At 45.8% G+C, this 15850-nt stretch overlaps 1 protein-coding gene across 2 annotated transcripts in view; it reads right to left on the minus strand.

Moving 5' to 3' along the window:
* The window catches only part of LOC132464792 (DENN domain-containing protein 5B-like), a 42684-nt gene that overhangs the window by 10849 nt on the left and 15985 nt on the right, over positions 1-15850 (minus strand). The window contains exons 5-15 of one of the 2 annotated variants that reach the window (XM_060061367.1): positions 15328-15807; positions 14842-15058; positions 12614-12761; positions 6061-6151; positions 5770-5886; positions 3963-4112; positions 3423-3501; positions 3096-3174; positions 2558-2686; positions 1783-1904; positions 954-1099 (exon numbers count right to left, since the gene is read on the minus strand). In XM_060061367.1, the coding sequence (XP_059917350.1) occupies positions 954-1099; positions 1783-1904; positions 2558-2686; positions 3096-3174; positions 3423-3501; positions 3963-4112; positions 5770-5886; positions 6061-6151; positions 12614-12761; positions 14842-15058; positions 15328-15807 (1758 nt within the window). Of the gene's footprint in view, positions 1-953; positions 1100-1782; positions 1905-2557; positions 2687-3095; positions 3175-3422; positions 3502-3962; positions 4113-5769; positions 5890-6060; positions 6152-12613; positions 12762-14841; positions 15059-15327; positions 15808-15850 lie in introns of both variants that reach the window. The other variant, XM_060061366.1, reaches the window with a different exon arrangement.

Here is a 15850-nt window from a genome sequence, read left to right on the forward strand (position 1 = left end):
CGATCTTGGTTCCTATCCTCACCTATGGTCATGAGGGCTGGGTGATGACCGAAAGGACGAGATCGCGGGTACAAGCGGCCGAGATGAGTTTTCTCAGAAGGGTGGCTGGCGTCTCCCTAACTCGGATTAGAGCCGCTGCTCCTTTACTTAGAAAGGAGTCAGCTGAGGTGGTTCGGGTATCTGGTAAGGATGCCCACTGGGCGCCTTCCTTGGGAGGTGTTTCAGGCACGTCCAGTGGGGAGGAGACCTCGGGGAAGACCCAGGACTAGTTGGAGAGATTATATCTCAACACTGGCCTGGGAACGCCTCGGGATCCCCCCGTCAGAGTTGGTCAATGTGGCCCGGGAAAGGGAAGTCTGGGGCCCCCTGCATGAGCTGCTCCCCCCGCGACCCGACCCCGGATAAGCGGATAGGAGACCGGTACTTTGGAACATGAGGATCGACATATACAGAGATAAAAACAAAACCAACAGGCTTGGAAAGAGATCGCTGAGGAGTTTGGCCTGCAAGGTACTTAGCCTACAAGTTTTGTGAAAAACATAAAAACTTTCATACGGTATCTCCGTAAAACGACGGCGAAAGTTAAATTTTTTGAACGTATATTACGGACATACCGGACAGAAATTTTACGGAGGGGAGGAGTCTCAGAGGAAAAACGGACATTACGGAGAATCACATAGGAATGAATGGACTTTCGGTCGGAGACGGTTGGATCGCATACGAGAATGTACGTATGTGGAAACGAGGCGCTAATCAAAAATCAAGAAAGCCATAAGCAAAAAATTCATGAATAAATCCTAAAACAACCACATCATAATAATGAATGATTTGGGAAGTGAAAGTCTGAATTAATTATCTGCGTCAAATGAGACCATTTGCATTGTTTACCAAGAAGGGCCCATGAGCATCGGGATGAGGTGAGAGCCTCTGCGTTGGAATGCTGATGTACTGACCTGGAAGAAGATCTCCTGGGTGTTTTTGGGGATCTGTCGGACCCCCGAGTTCCCGAGCTCTCCGGACACACACACCCAGGGGTTGACTGTTGTCATGGCGATGCTGAGCTTCTTCATGGGGATGATGACAACGCGATACGGAATACCTTGAAGAGAAGAAAATAGTCCAGCACTTAATGTCTGATAACATCTGCTCATGTATACATATTTATATAAATATATTAGGGCTGTCAAACGCTTACCTTTTTTAATCGCATAGTATTGGTGAGGTAACCATATTTTTTTAATTATATTTTAAATCCACTCCAATTGTAGTTAAATTACATTATCAAATGGAATTACACATTACCGAATATGTTGAATATTAAACTATGGAACACCCCAGATTTGGGGATTGCAAACAGTTTCTTAGTATAATTGTAAACCAACAGTACTAGTTAAATCTTTAATTTGAAATCTTCAATAAGCAAACTTTGCCAACTCATAAACAAAATCAAAAGATCCTTGAAGTACTAGGAATATGGTACTGTCTGTTTTTGTGCTTGTCTATCCTTGATTTATTTATTTATTTCCCCTTTGTCCTCAATGTTTTATGTCCATGTGTTGTTTCTCCCCTTCCATCTTAAGAACCACAATGGAAACGAGCCTTTGGGCTTTATTGTGTTTTTATCCTTTTGAACACTTTTTTTTTTTTATATCGGCCCACAGCAACAATATATATATTAACCAAACTAAACAACATTAATAATATAGGCTGTTCTGTTCTGTTATTTTAGGGCTACTGACTGATGATGAGGCTCTAAGGAGAATAAAGAGCAGGGCTACTGACTGATGGCAGTGAAGACGCGCGTGAAGCAGAGGTAGTCCACCGCATTCAGAGACAGGAGGTGGAACAGGAACTGCTCTCGCTCCTCCCCACACAGCAGGAAGGCATGGGGCCTGTACAGCTGCCTGCAGCAGAGAAAAACCAGGAGGAGAACATATGAATAGTAGTACTGATGGCTGGTTTAGGCTGCCTCAACTGGCAGGTTAAAGCAGCCATCCCCACCCACACTGAAGGACATCTCCTTCATGTCAGCATGGGGCAGCCTCATGTTCCAGGTCCTACAGGTCTGCCATCAGCCCCCCCCCGTGCTGGACAGGAGGAGTCCTAAAGACCACTAGGAAGAGAGAAGCAGCCCTACAGGGGGCGCTGTAACACTAGTGGAATAACACCGTTAATTCTATTTATATTGCACTTCTAAAGTAAGAAGGTCTAGGAGATGGTTACTGATATTAAAGCGGCGGAATATTCAAAGTAAGAACGGGGTCAATGCAGAGCAGGAGCAAGGAGGTAAAAAGTAATGACCTAAAATAAATAAGTAAGGGCAGTTCCCCATTTCTTTTAACCAACTTTCCTGTTCATCAAACATTGATATATATATATACAACATATAAATAGATGTCTATTATGCAACATTTGTCTTGGTTCCACTCTTACAGCTCTATGCCCGGTGGTGGGGGGCTTCTACTGGATCTGTTTCTGCGTATTGTCATGTCGTTGTCCTAGTGATACATGGTGTTTGAGATAGGGGTTCAGGGTTCAGAGGTTGGACGGCTCTTGCCTGAGCAGCTCCTGGTCGGAGAGCAGCTCCTTGAGATGTTTGGAGAGGAGCTTCTTCTCCAGCGCCAGGTGGATCCAGGCCCGGACCAGAGCCACCTCAGACAGACCTTCACTCATCCTCTGGACGAACCTGGAGGGGCAGGAGGCCGTCAGCAGCACCATGGGAGGTGCAGGGCATCAATCTGGCCCTAGAACACGGTTATACTCTCAAGAACACACAGGTGTTTAAAATGTGCTGAGAACATTTTGAGTTGACTGCGCCTGTCTCACTTTTAGACAATTTCGATTTTAGACTGCTGCCGGCTCAGTTCTGACCAATCACTCTCTCCTGTAATTGGTTCAGGAATTTATGTTGCCAGTTCCACCTGCTGGGATGCAACACTGGATTCCACAGATACTCTGGGAATACCTCAAGGTCGAAATAAACCAACCGTGAACTGCAGAGCAGGCTGCTGTGGTTCCTAGCAGAAAGGGTCAGATCCCCCCCCTTCACTCACGGTGTCTCTAACGCCTCCACGTAAGGGCCTGAGGAACCATACCTCATGTCCTGCAGCAGAGTCCCCTTCAGAGGGGTCAGCGAGTCCTCCTCAGACCTTCTAGGATCCTGCCCAGAGACCCCTAGACCACAACCACAACCACAACCAGACCTTACACAACAACATAACCTGTAGAAAAGTCCCCCTCTCCTTTGTAGCTCCTCTATTAAAGACTTGAGTTATGAAATATACTTTGTGTCAAGAGTGACAGTACTAATATCAATGCTGGCATCTTATTTGGAGCAATCTCACCAACAAACATCCACACACATGCATATCCCCAGGATATTCAACACACTAGTACGGTGATCACATGACCTCCACACACACCTGAAGGCCGGGCCGGCGAGTCGCTCTTCCCCCGGACTGCCTGGTAGTGGAGCAGGTGGGACCACAGCGTGGAAGGGCCCTGAGAGGCGAGCAGAGGTCAGCCCTCACACTGTAAAGGCCTCTTCACATTTACATTTTGTTCTTCACAGGTAGCCAAAGATCACAAAGCAGAAGCATCTGTGTTGGTAGACAAACTGCATTGTTGTGTTGTTATGGAAATCCTTTTGAATAAGGGACTATTCAGAGCTCAACAAAATACTTTGGAAAGTAATTGAAAGTGTATTTCCCGCACACTAAGCGGCGATAGGCTATTGTAGCTCGCCAAGTCATTGGTAGCGGTTAACGGAAAGCAGACACACCCAGAGACGGCCGCTTCTTGACGCACAGCGCTGGATTTAGAATTAAACGACACAATTAATAAAGAGAAACGCTGAGGCCCAGAGGATTCAGCAGTGCACCTCCTGAACTAGAGGAAAGGAGTGAGAGAGAGTGAGTGAGTGAGTGAGTGAGTGAGTGAGTGAGTGAGTGAGTGAGTGAGACCTGTTTGAGCGTCAGCCCGTGGCCCCAGGTCCTCTCCAGCAGGTCACACAGACCCTGGATCAGCGTCCCCTCCTGCAGGCCGGAGAGGTCCCCCGGGCCCCCCGCCTCCAGGCTCTCCTTCCCTATCCTCTCCACCAGCAGGCGCTTGGTCTACACACACACACACACACACACACACACACACACACACACACACACACACACACACACACACACACACACACACACACACACACACACACACACACACACACACACACGAGAGTGTATTTTTTTGCTTTATTTCACATATAACAAACACTGGGACAAATGTAGTTGATTTCTGTATTTAACGGATGTTCAGCTAACTGTGGTCAATAATAATAATAAAAAAACATTTTCTAAATGCGCATTAAACTGTCAACTCATGTATTGTAATTGATTGTATGACGTGTACTTTTAGGGTTATGAAAGGACCTATCTTTCAGCGTTCAACACGAATGACCAGTGCCAACATTAGACATTTTTCACCATTGAGCGAACAAAAGAAAACAGGCTGATTATCATTTAGGGGGCCACTCAATGACATGCAGAAGCATCACTTAAGTGGTGTGAGAAATACACACTTTCTACTCCTCAATCACATATAAGGTAACTTACATTTCCTATGGAGAAAGGGAGGGGTGTGAGGGCAAGATTGCGGGTTGTACATTGGCTACTTGACCTGAGAGTTTAAGATGTATTCTTTTTTTTTTTTTAACCAGAAGAATACCTTGATACCATATATACGGAATATGGAGTCGCGATGACTGTTGTTTCCGGTCTTAACTGTATATAAGAACTTAACGATAAAATCACGCAATCTTTTACTGCTGGTAACGCCAGAAGCGGTCCAGTCTTGACTTAAATTAGTTTGAGTGAGTTCTAATCAGCTACAATTCTTTGGCTGAAGAACACATCATTGAGATTGAACATATCTTCAAGTCACCTGGCCAAGACAGGCAGCAGTAGCCTACTGTCACACATAGCCTACACACAAAACACTAGAAAATAAATAAATAAAACAACTAAAACAGTCGGCAGGTGGGAGGGAATATATCATTATCGCAAGACATTTCAGGAGGCTCGAGGAGGAGAGTAATATTAAGTTTGAGCAACAAGCTCAAAATGTAAAGACATTTCCCGAAATGTAAAGACACTTCGGGAGGCTCAAGGAGGAGAGTGAAGGGGAGGGGCTGGAGGGGAGGGGCTGAGGGGGAGGGGCTGAAGGGGAGGGGCTGAAGGGGAGGGGCTGGAGGGGAGGGGCTGGAGGGGAGGGGCTGGAGGGGAGGGGCTGAAGGGGAGGGGCTGAAGGGGAGGGGCTGGAGGGGAGGGGCTGAAGGGGAGGGGCTGAAGGGGAGGGGCTGGAGGGGAGGGGCTGAAGGGGAGGGGCTGGAGGGGAGGGGTCCAACAGTCTGGAATAACACAGGTTCCTCCTCCTGAACGAGCACTTCTGTAAAGCAGGGACGTGATCGGTAACGGGCATGGAGTCATACATAAGACTCACTCTGAACCTCATGGAGTCATACATAAGACCCACTCTGAACATTGTGGAGTCATACATAAGACTCAGTCTGAACATCATGGAGTCATACATAAGACTCAGTTTGAACATCATCAGGTGATGGGACCCTGATACATGAACTGACCTTCAGGGACCCTGATACATGAACTGACCTTCAGGGACCCTGATACATGAACTGACCTTCAGGGACCCTGATACATGAACTGACCTTCAGGGACCCTGATACATGAACTGACCTTCAGGGACTCTGATACATGAACTGACCTTCAGGCGACACTCGTTCAGAAGCCCGTAGACAAACTCCCTGTGGGTTTGAGTGACAGCTGAAGGGGAGGGGTCCAACAGTCTGGAATAACACAGGTTCCTCCTCCTGAACGAGCACTTCTGTAAAGCAGAGACGTGATCGGTAACGGGCATGGAGTCATACATAAGACTCACTCTGAACTTCATGGAGTTATACATAAGACTCACATTCTTAACTTTTATAGGTCTAAACCCCCCATAAACCTTATCGAAATGCAATGTTAATGTGTGCATGTGTGTTTGTGATATTACGTGATTCTGGTCATTGTCGGTTCCTGAGGGTTCCCTGTTTGTGGTTCTCTTGGGTTCGGTCCATCGTGACCCCGTGACCCGACCCGACCTCCTGTAGATCCAGGACAACAGCCAATCAGATTAATTTACTCATTCATTCATCTGTTCGTCCATTTCCTTTTTTACAAGATTTTGTTCCATCATTTAAACTAGAGTTTCCGCGTGCGGGTTGCGCACGCTCAACCTTTAGTTGTAATTAAACCCATAGTTATAATGTGGAAACCCCAGTCCATAATGTAACACATTTCTGAGTGCATAATATGATAACACTTTGCCTATAATGTTACAACGTATAACATTTTGGTTCACCTATTACGTAATGAAGCAATCATAATAATTTTCTCCTTACGTTATGATGCAAGCATAATCATTTTCTCATATAAGCCGTTTTCAAACATGTCCTCCGCTATGGAGTTAGATTCATGCCAAAACCCCGCACACACGCAAAACGTGTTTTGCTCACGCATAACGATTCACACGCACACAAAACGTGTTTTACTCACGCAAAATGATTCACACACACGCTCAGTGTGGTTTGCAAATACAAAACATCATTCACTAACTAAAGCATTTTGCTTCAGAAACAAATACAGTATGTTTTACACAAAGTACAAAAAAAAATCCTTCAAGTACACAAAACAATTCTACAAGTACGGAACACGAAAGCTGCGCGTGGATCGGAATGCATTTGCGCACGGATCGGATTGCATTTGCGTACGGAACAGCAAGGCGGAAAATTAGTGCCAAAAGTCACGTGACAAATAAATGTCCTGTTATTCACACTACACAACAGCAGGTGGCGGTGTTGAGTCCGTTTAAGGCCGCCAGGACGATCTTTTTTCTCCCCAAAATCTTTATTTGATGCCAAAACAGAGTGGCGACACTTCCATTGGACTCCTTTGTAGCGCCTACTTCCGGGGTATGGAGCCCCGAATACTTCTGAGTGCGGGGTTTTGGCATGAATCTAACTCCATACTCCGCATTTTGCCGCAATTGTATATCAGGAGATTCAACCCTGAGGGTGATTCACACTTCATGGTGATTCATGCTTTATATGCGGACATCGATGTCGTTTAGACATCAGTAGACTCCGTTACCGGAGAAAGAGAGCGTATTTTTTTGCTTAATTTCCCATATAACAAACACTGGGACAAATGTAGTTGATTTCTGTATTTAACGGATGTTCAGCTATCTGTTGTCAATAATAATAATAAAATATAACCGCAAGCGGTGATTAACGGGGTCCGAGCAAAATGAAAAGACAAGAACACACTAATGGAAGATACATAAAGATGACATATAATTATGAAGGAAAGATGTTGATGTTCCCCTTACTGTGCCTCGGCTTTCAGGTGACTGGGCTGCAGAGCAATGGCCGAATATCATGTTCAGCATAGTAATGCGTGATATAAACGATATACGATATAAACGATAAAAAATGGCCTACGATAGAGATTTTAATTCTATCGCTCTATCGCGATAATGCATGTTGATGACGCAAAATACAAAGTTTCATTTTTGGTTTGGTGGGGTTCCATTTTACATTGCAATTTTCGCAACAGTGCCAGAATTTGTCAACAAACTCACATGTGTGCAAAGAACGTTAAATCATTGGACAAAAGTGTCTGGGGCGGGGGAAAGCGTTAAAGGAAAAACAAAAGGGGGAAAGCGCCGGTGAAATTAAACAATCATGGGTAGGCCTACTATCCAGCGTGATATACATCGATCTGCGGACCGGTCCAACTCCTTCTCCCTCATCCTGACTCTGCATTTTTATGCATATTTCCAGCATACTTTTTATGTGCTTTTGTCGGACCGTCGGGTGAAATTGAGTCCTGGCTCAACATGGAGCAAAGAGGAGACGGAATGTCTTTTCCATAATGCGCGTGGCTGAGCGGGTGCCTGTTACGTCCAAAGAGGCGTAGAACTTCATCGGACCGAGGTGCGTTCGCTTTCACATCTCAAGTGAACCGCATCAGGGTTTGTTTAGAAGCGAACCGAGACCACCGGAGTGGTCTCGGACCGGCTGTTCGGTCCGTTCCCGAGTTTGATGGTTTTCGCAACAGCCCAAAAGGTCTGCACCAAGGGACCGAACTTGTTTAGTGCGCACTAAACACGGGAATCAATTCAAAAAGACAAAATCTGTTTTAAACAGACAACGGCTTGGCTGTTCCGCTCTCAAACTATGGAACACAACCTCCTTTTGATCGATAAAAAATATCACGTGATTGACAAAATTCTTAAAGGCACCCAGTGCAACTTTATGTAAACATTCAATGAAAAATAAACATTCAATTTCTAGTCTTTTTTACACGTAGTAAGTTTCAATAACTCCATACCATTACATATCGACATTCAAGGAGCAAAGATGAGACGTCGTTGTGTGGTGAGAACTGATAGAAAATCGTAAACAACAACCATCGCCGGTGGGGAGAAGCCATTTTTCCATTGACTGGAAGCCTGCTTTATTTATTGTAGGTTACAAAAAATAAAGAAAATGGCGGCATTGTTGTTATCGATTTTGTATCAGTTCTCACCACACAACGACGTCTCATCTTTGCTGCTTAAATGTCGGTATGTAATGGTATGGAGTTATTGAAACTTACTACGTGTAAAAAAGACTAGAAATTGAATGTTTATTTTTAAGCCTCGAAAGTTGCACTGGGTGCCTTTAACAGTCAATGATCGATCATCAATTAATCATGTCCAACCCTGATTGTCAGAACAGTGTCTGTTCCGTTTTCCCTGTTCTCTGCATCTTGGGTGGCATTTAAGAACCAAGGACGTATTCACACCAGGAAACTCCTTAGTTCGATATCTGTGGTCCGGACCAAAACGCAATTTTTCGCAACAGTTCGAGAATCTGTCAACAACGCAAAGCGTGTGCATAGATCGTTCAATCATTGGACAAGACGGTCGGGGACGGGGTAACGCATAAAAAAAAAAAGTAAACAAACTATGGAGATTATGGAGATTCAGCATGCTGCCCACGTTGTGCTTATACTGATTGGTTTCATAGTTACAAACATTTGCAGTACTTTTGGAGCATCAGAGGCGTTTGGCACAACGTCGATTTTATGATGTTATGCTATCCGCGGACCGCTCGAACGCCTTCTCACCCATCCTTGTATTCAATGCATCGGAATTTTTATAAGTGTTCTCCAACATACTGTTGGCGTCTGCCCAAATATCCAAAAGATATTTCGTCTCCTCTTCGCTTCATGTTCATGGCGAAACCGCAAAGGTCTTGTACGGTTCGGCCTTCCGTCCACACGAAGCCGGCGAATCCGCTGACCGAAACCGTAAACTTCTGAAACCACCCTCAGAGGTGGTTTCAAATCTACCCGGTTTCGTTTTGGATTCGTGTGGACGCCTGAAACTGACTGAAACCGTAAACCATGACGTCATCTCCACACCCCTCGACCCTCTAGCCAATGACTGTTAAGCCCGCGGAGTCTCAGAACTGACAACAACAAAGATGATGGCGGACTACAGGCTTGTAATTGTTCTGCAGCAGATCATGTCCCTTGTTGGGTTGCTAAGCCATTATTTATTGAGACTGTTGACTGACTGTTTGTTTGTGTTGTTAGTGGTTCGGGGGGCAGCCTTTATGCGCATGCTCGCCTCTTCTTCTTATTTAATTTTCCTCTTGTTTTCTGTAGCAGAAGCAGCGCCCCTTATGGGCCTGGTATGTGTACTACAGCGTTTCTACAGATCTACCCGGTTACGCTTGACTCCGTCTTTACGGAGATACTCCGAAACCGGATAGATCGAAACCGGAACAGTTTCGCCCGTTTCGGCTTCGTGTGGACGGGGCCTAAGTGTCGTGCCTTTTAGAATGGTTTGCACTAAAGGAAAGAAACCCAATACTTGACGCTTTTTCTTTGTTAAAGTCTCTGCAGCTAATGTACTTGAATTGTATTTAACTGCAACATTATGTTGAATGATTACAGTGTTGCACAATAAATGTTCTCAAAACGACATACTATATTTCTCATTTTTTTTTTAATACATTTAGCAGTTTGGCTTTCCTTAGGGTCTATGTCACCTGTTCTGAAATGTTTATTTTATGATTTTTATATCGTGATATATATCGTTATCACAAGAGGCTGCAATGTATATCGCAATATGGATTTTAGGCCATATCACCCATCCCTTGTTCAGCATTGTCTAATCAGGATTCAAACTCTAAAACTAAGGATCACCAGTACAAGGCTATTATTATTATCCCATTGAGCCACTGACAAACCTGAATGTAGCCTCATTCACATGGTGGAAATGTCTATTGATAAGAACACAACATCCAGAAAACTACAAGCAAACATTTCTCAAATGAATTAAGGGCTTTAAAAGCAAATACCTGAGAAATCTTTGAAATTCTGGGGAAATTAAACATTTGTTGTCATGAACACTAACGGAAGAAATGTTAATATGACAGAGTTCATTATGGAGGAAAAATGGTTAGCTAAGAAGTTCCCCTTAATGTTGATTGCCTAATTATTTTCAGGTGCTGTTCAATGTTGTGTTTCTTAAATGAGTGGCAATGACAGAATGTCATGTTCAGCTTGTTCATAATGCTCTAAACGGGATTCGAACACTCAACCTAAGGATCACCAGTACATTATCCCATTGAGCCACTGACATTCCTGAACTGCATGAAGTCTCATTCACGTTGTGAAAATGTCTATTGATAAGCACATAACATCAAGAAAACTCCAAGCACACTTTTCACAAGAGAATTAAGGGCTTTCTTAAAAGAGTATAGATAAAAATGTGCACTGTTAATGGTATCCACCTAATGATAGCCGTATGGTAGTTAATAACAAAACATTGGACATTTGGCTTTTCGATGAAATTGTGGGTTTTATAGATGCATCTGATTCTAGAGATTAATATTATGAAAGAATTTCGAGTCCAGGTCAATCTGGTGAGGAGAAATAAGCCTTATTAATGTTTTCTTTACAATAGCGCCACCTTTGGGTGCAGTACCAGTACCAAAAATTCAAGAGTTTTCGACTAATGGAATAGGCTGCAGTATGACTTTTACAGAATTTGTGTATGCGGTGTGTGTGTGTTTGCATACGGTGTGTGCGTGCGTGCATGTGTGCTGTGTAATTTTTTTAATATTTTCTTTGGACTAGCCTACTTCAGGCCTATACTTTAGATGTGGTTGTGTGTATGTGGCTTTATCTAGCTGGAATCTTTGTAATATATGTCAATATTTTAGCCTAACCCAGACATTTAACGGGGAAAGCCAGCTCAACTAGGTGCCGGTCTAAGCCTGGATTAATGGGGGGGTTGGCATCAGGAAGTAAACCGTAGTAATGACAATAGCCTATGTGTTTCTTAAAGTCAGAAAGAATACTGATGATGAGTTTAATTTAGGCCTTCAGTGTTGCACTCCACTCTTCTGACTGGCATAGGCCGCAGACGGGCAGTGTGTTTGCGTGTGTGTGGGTATGTGTGCGTGCGTGCGTGCAGTGTTGGGAAGTAACGGAATACATGTACCGGTGACACGTATTCAGAATACAAATTATAAGTAACTGTATTCCGTTACAGTTACAATTTAAATTGTGGTATTCAGAATACAGTTACATTGTTGAAATCAATGGATTACATGACGATACTTCTGTTTCAGCAGTTTATTCGTGCTTTTACACCAACAGCATTTAGTGCGCACTAAACGAGTTTGCTCCCTTGGTTCGGTACGTTTGCGTTGGTGTGAATGCAAACCCTGGTACGGTTAGCTTGAGATGTGAAAGCGAACGCAGCTCGGTCCGATCCAGTTCTAAAAAGCATATGCCTCTTTGGACACAACAGGCATCCGCTCAGCTGCATGCATTATGGGAATTATTGTTTGATTAGCGGTAACTCCAAGACTAGCAGCACTGTGTCGGACCGTCGGGTGAAAATTTGTCGTGGCTCAACATGTCAAGAGGAGTCGGAATGTCTATTGGATATCCCACCCTCTCTCTCTCTCCATCTCATAGCAAATATCTTCTGCATGAACATACCCTTATAGTCTTTGTTCCTCTACAGCCAATTATGTAATATAGTGCACTTTCAGGGAGACTTGGGCCAAACACATTTAGCCAGTTTGAACAGAAGAACACACCAGAATAGGCCTGTTTAGTAAGCAGGATTTGATGCCGTATTCCTACACTTATAAAACAGAATTCAATGTGGAAGCAATCCAAGTATTCAGAATAAAACACTCAGATTGAGTGATGTAACGTAATACGTAATACAGAGCCCTTCGTAAAGTTGCTCAGCCACTGCATACATACATAAATACATAGATACATATAATATACATATATAAATATATGCGCGCACACACACACACACACACACACACACACACACACACACACACACACACACACACACACACACACACACACACACACACACACACACACACACACACACACACACACACACACACACACACACGTGGCTGCTTACCTGTTGGGGTTGGGGTCAATTACTTGTTTGGTGCGTGGCTGCTTACTTGTTGGGGGCATGGCGGCTGAGCACGTCGGCCTGCAGGGTGGGGAAGAAGCCTGGCTGGTGCAGGCCCTGTCCGATCCTCATGTCCAGCAGGTGGGGGTGGATTGCCGTGTGGTCCGTCTTTAGGAGCCGCTGCTCCCCCGTCTGGACTGGAAACACAGAACCAGAACCATCAGGTGACCAGGTCAACACAGAACCAGAACCATCAGGTGACCAGGTCAACACAGAATCAGAACCATCAGGTGACCAGGTCAACACAGAACCAGAACCATCAGGTGACCAGGTCAACACAGAATCAGAACCATCAGGTGACCAGGTCAACACAGAACCAGAACCATCAGGTGACCAGGTCAACAGAGAACCAGAACCATCAGGTGACCAGGTCAACAGAGAACCAGAACCATCAGGTGACCAGGTCAACAGAGAACCAGAACCATCAGGTGACCAGGTCAACAGAGAACCAGAACCATCACCAGGTCAACACAGAACCAGAACCATCAGGTGACCAGGTCAGGTTATGGGATCTTTGGAAGAGGAGGAAGTTTCAGTAATCCCTGACACTGCTCCTCTTTTTATGTCCCTCAAGCATGTCTGTCAGCGGCGCTGGAATGAATTTCAAATTGTTGGTGCAAATCCAACTGATCAGGGGTCTCATTTATAAAACTGTGCATGGGATCGTTACTAAAAGTGTACATATGCCCAAAAGCCAAGTTTTGCGTGCGCCAAAAAATATTCAGATTTATAAAACCCTGCGTACGCACACCGTACGCAATCTCGAAGTATACCCTTTGCGCTCAAAGCCTGGGTTTGCTATGACACGAAAGTCACTCTCTTATAGCATCTCTGTATCACCATGGTGACTTATGCTGCCAACCAAACCTGGTCGGGAGGAGGTTAAGAATTTCGGGTTAGATCGCAGCTTCCTAGCCCCTCCTTTGACATTGTCGCCACCATTTGTGGCTTTTTCCGTGGACATCGGAGCCCGTATCGTACAGGGATCTCTCCGGAGACAGAGGGTCTTTCGGGACAGATCTTGCCTGAGAACATTCTTTATGAGAGATTCAGGTTCTCATCAGAGGGTATTCACTATTTGATCGTCCTTAATGGACCTTATGTAGGCAATGCTACATAAAGAAGTCGTGGACTTACTATTGCGGAAAAAATACAGTGTGCCGTGCTTTTCGCAAGGTTGTAGCTGCGCTCAATAAAAAAAATGATGCGTTTGTGTTGTTTCCTAGCTCTTTGCCCACTCAAACTGTCAAGGAAGGATTTTATACACTTTCAGGAAAAGAAAACCTCTGCCTCCGTGAGAGATTGGTCAGTCTTGAATTTCTGCATGCGGGGTTCGTCTCCCAAATGATGAGCATTTATGTGTACTTATTCACTAAAGGTAAATTAAGTATATTTTTTGCTTATTTCGATCTTGAACCCATGTTTTCAAGGCCGTGCTGGCACCACATCTAGATGGGGGTAAAAAGAATGGACAGGATGGACAGGCGAGATTTGAACCCTGGTCGCTGGCATTCAGGGTTATATAGACGGGTGGCCCGACATCATCCCCGGTCACGTTTGACTTTGTTGCTATTAAATACTCAACCTGCGCATGCGCGATGGATAACATCCAGTGTTAGTCACTGCCTCTGGCGGTCATCCAGAATTCATAGAACCATAGTTACATACGTAACTATCGTTTTTATGTTGAGTCATACATCCTGTTCTACACCCTGTCTCCTGAGAGGCACTACACCCTATCTCCTGAGGGGAGCTACACCCTGTCTCCTGAGGGGAGCTACACCCTGTTCTACACCCTGTCTCCTGAGGGGAGCTATACCCTATCTCCTGAGGGGAGCTACACCCTGTCTCCTGAGGGGAGCTACACCCTGTTCTACACCCTGTCTCCTGAGGGGAGCTATACCCTATCTCCTGAGGGGAGCTACACCCTGTCTCCTGAGGGGAGCTACACCCTGTCTCCTGAGGGGAGCTACACCCTGTTCTACACCCTGTCTCCTGAGGAGAGCTATACCCTATCTCCTGAGGGGAGCTACACCCTGTCTCCTGAGGGGAGCTACACCCTGTTCAACACCTTGTCTCCTGAGAGGCGCTACACCCTCTTCTCCTGAGGTACTGAGGTTAGGGTTCACACCATGGGTAAATTCTGAGATGCAGCCGTTTGCACCCTGATCTTGTAGGAGAGGAAAAGGCCACGCCCTCTCTGATTGGGAAACTCACCTGGCTCAAAGAGCGCCGGCCCCTTCTGACAGCCGGGCGGCCCCTGGGGTACCCCCCGCCCCCGCTCCAGGCGCTGGTCAAACAGACGCTGTAGCGGCTCGCTGTCCACCCAGCGCGAGATCAACTTCCTGTCCACGAACGCTAAAAACATGGAAGTCTCCAGAAAGCGGGACAGGAAGTGAAGGTGACTCACAGGCTGGATGGACAGGAAGGAACCCTGGGAGAAAAACAAGAGCGGTTACCCTCTCATGGGCCAGCAGTCCTATCCTAACCCCGTCTTATTAGCCCTATTGTATCACAACATTGGAGCACAATCATGTCCTACAATATAAATTCCCTAATAGAAATTTCATCATATTTTAAGATAATCCTATCTTAATATTGAGGGTTTTTTCCTGCCTATGCAGATGAAATGCGACTGTATAGTAAATATGATAATACAGTAAAAATACTATTATTTTAATATAAGTTAAGGTTATTGCGTACTTTGTGGAAGCTGCAGGTCCCCTCTGGGTTGCTGAGCCAGGAGTCCAGGTCCGAGGCGCTGTGAGAGACGAACTCCTCGTAGCGGCCGAACACGGCGGCCAGCCGCCCGGCGACCACCTCCCTCAGCTCCACGTTCATCTTGGCCGACCGCAGCTCCTTCTGCTCCCAGTCCTCCAGCGGACCCGTCAGACAGCGCCCTCTGCAGGCCAGGGCCTGCAGCCTCTCCAACACCGCCAGCTCCTCGCCGCCCAGGTTCCCGTTCTGCCTGTCCTCTATCAGGTCCTCCAGCACCAGGGAGGCGGGGGGGCGGGGGGAGGGGGAGGGAGGGGGAGGGGGGGAGGAGGCGGGCTGGGAGGTCACTCCGTAGCGCAGGAGCACCTCCCTCAGCTCCTGGGCCAGCTGGTCCTGGTCCGGGAAGGAAGGCAGGCCCTCTGGGACCTCCAGGCTCCGGTTATCAATGTCCACGAAACACAGGGTGGCCTGGGGGACAGACAGGCAGAGAGACACACACAGACAGACAGGC

The sequence above is a fragment of the Gadus macrocephalus genome, chromosome 9 (assembly GCF_031168955.1).
Source record: "Gadus macrocephalus chromosome 9, ASM3116895v1".
Classification (NCBI taxonomy): domain Eukaryota; kingdom Metazoa; phylum Chordata; class Actinopteri; order Gadiformes; family Gadidae; genus Gadus; species Gadus macrocephalus.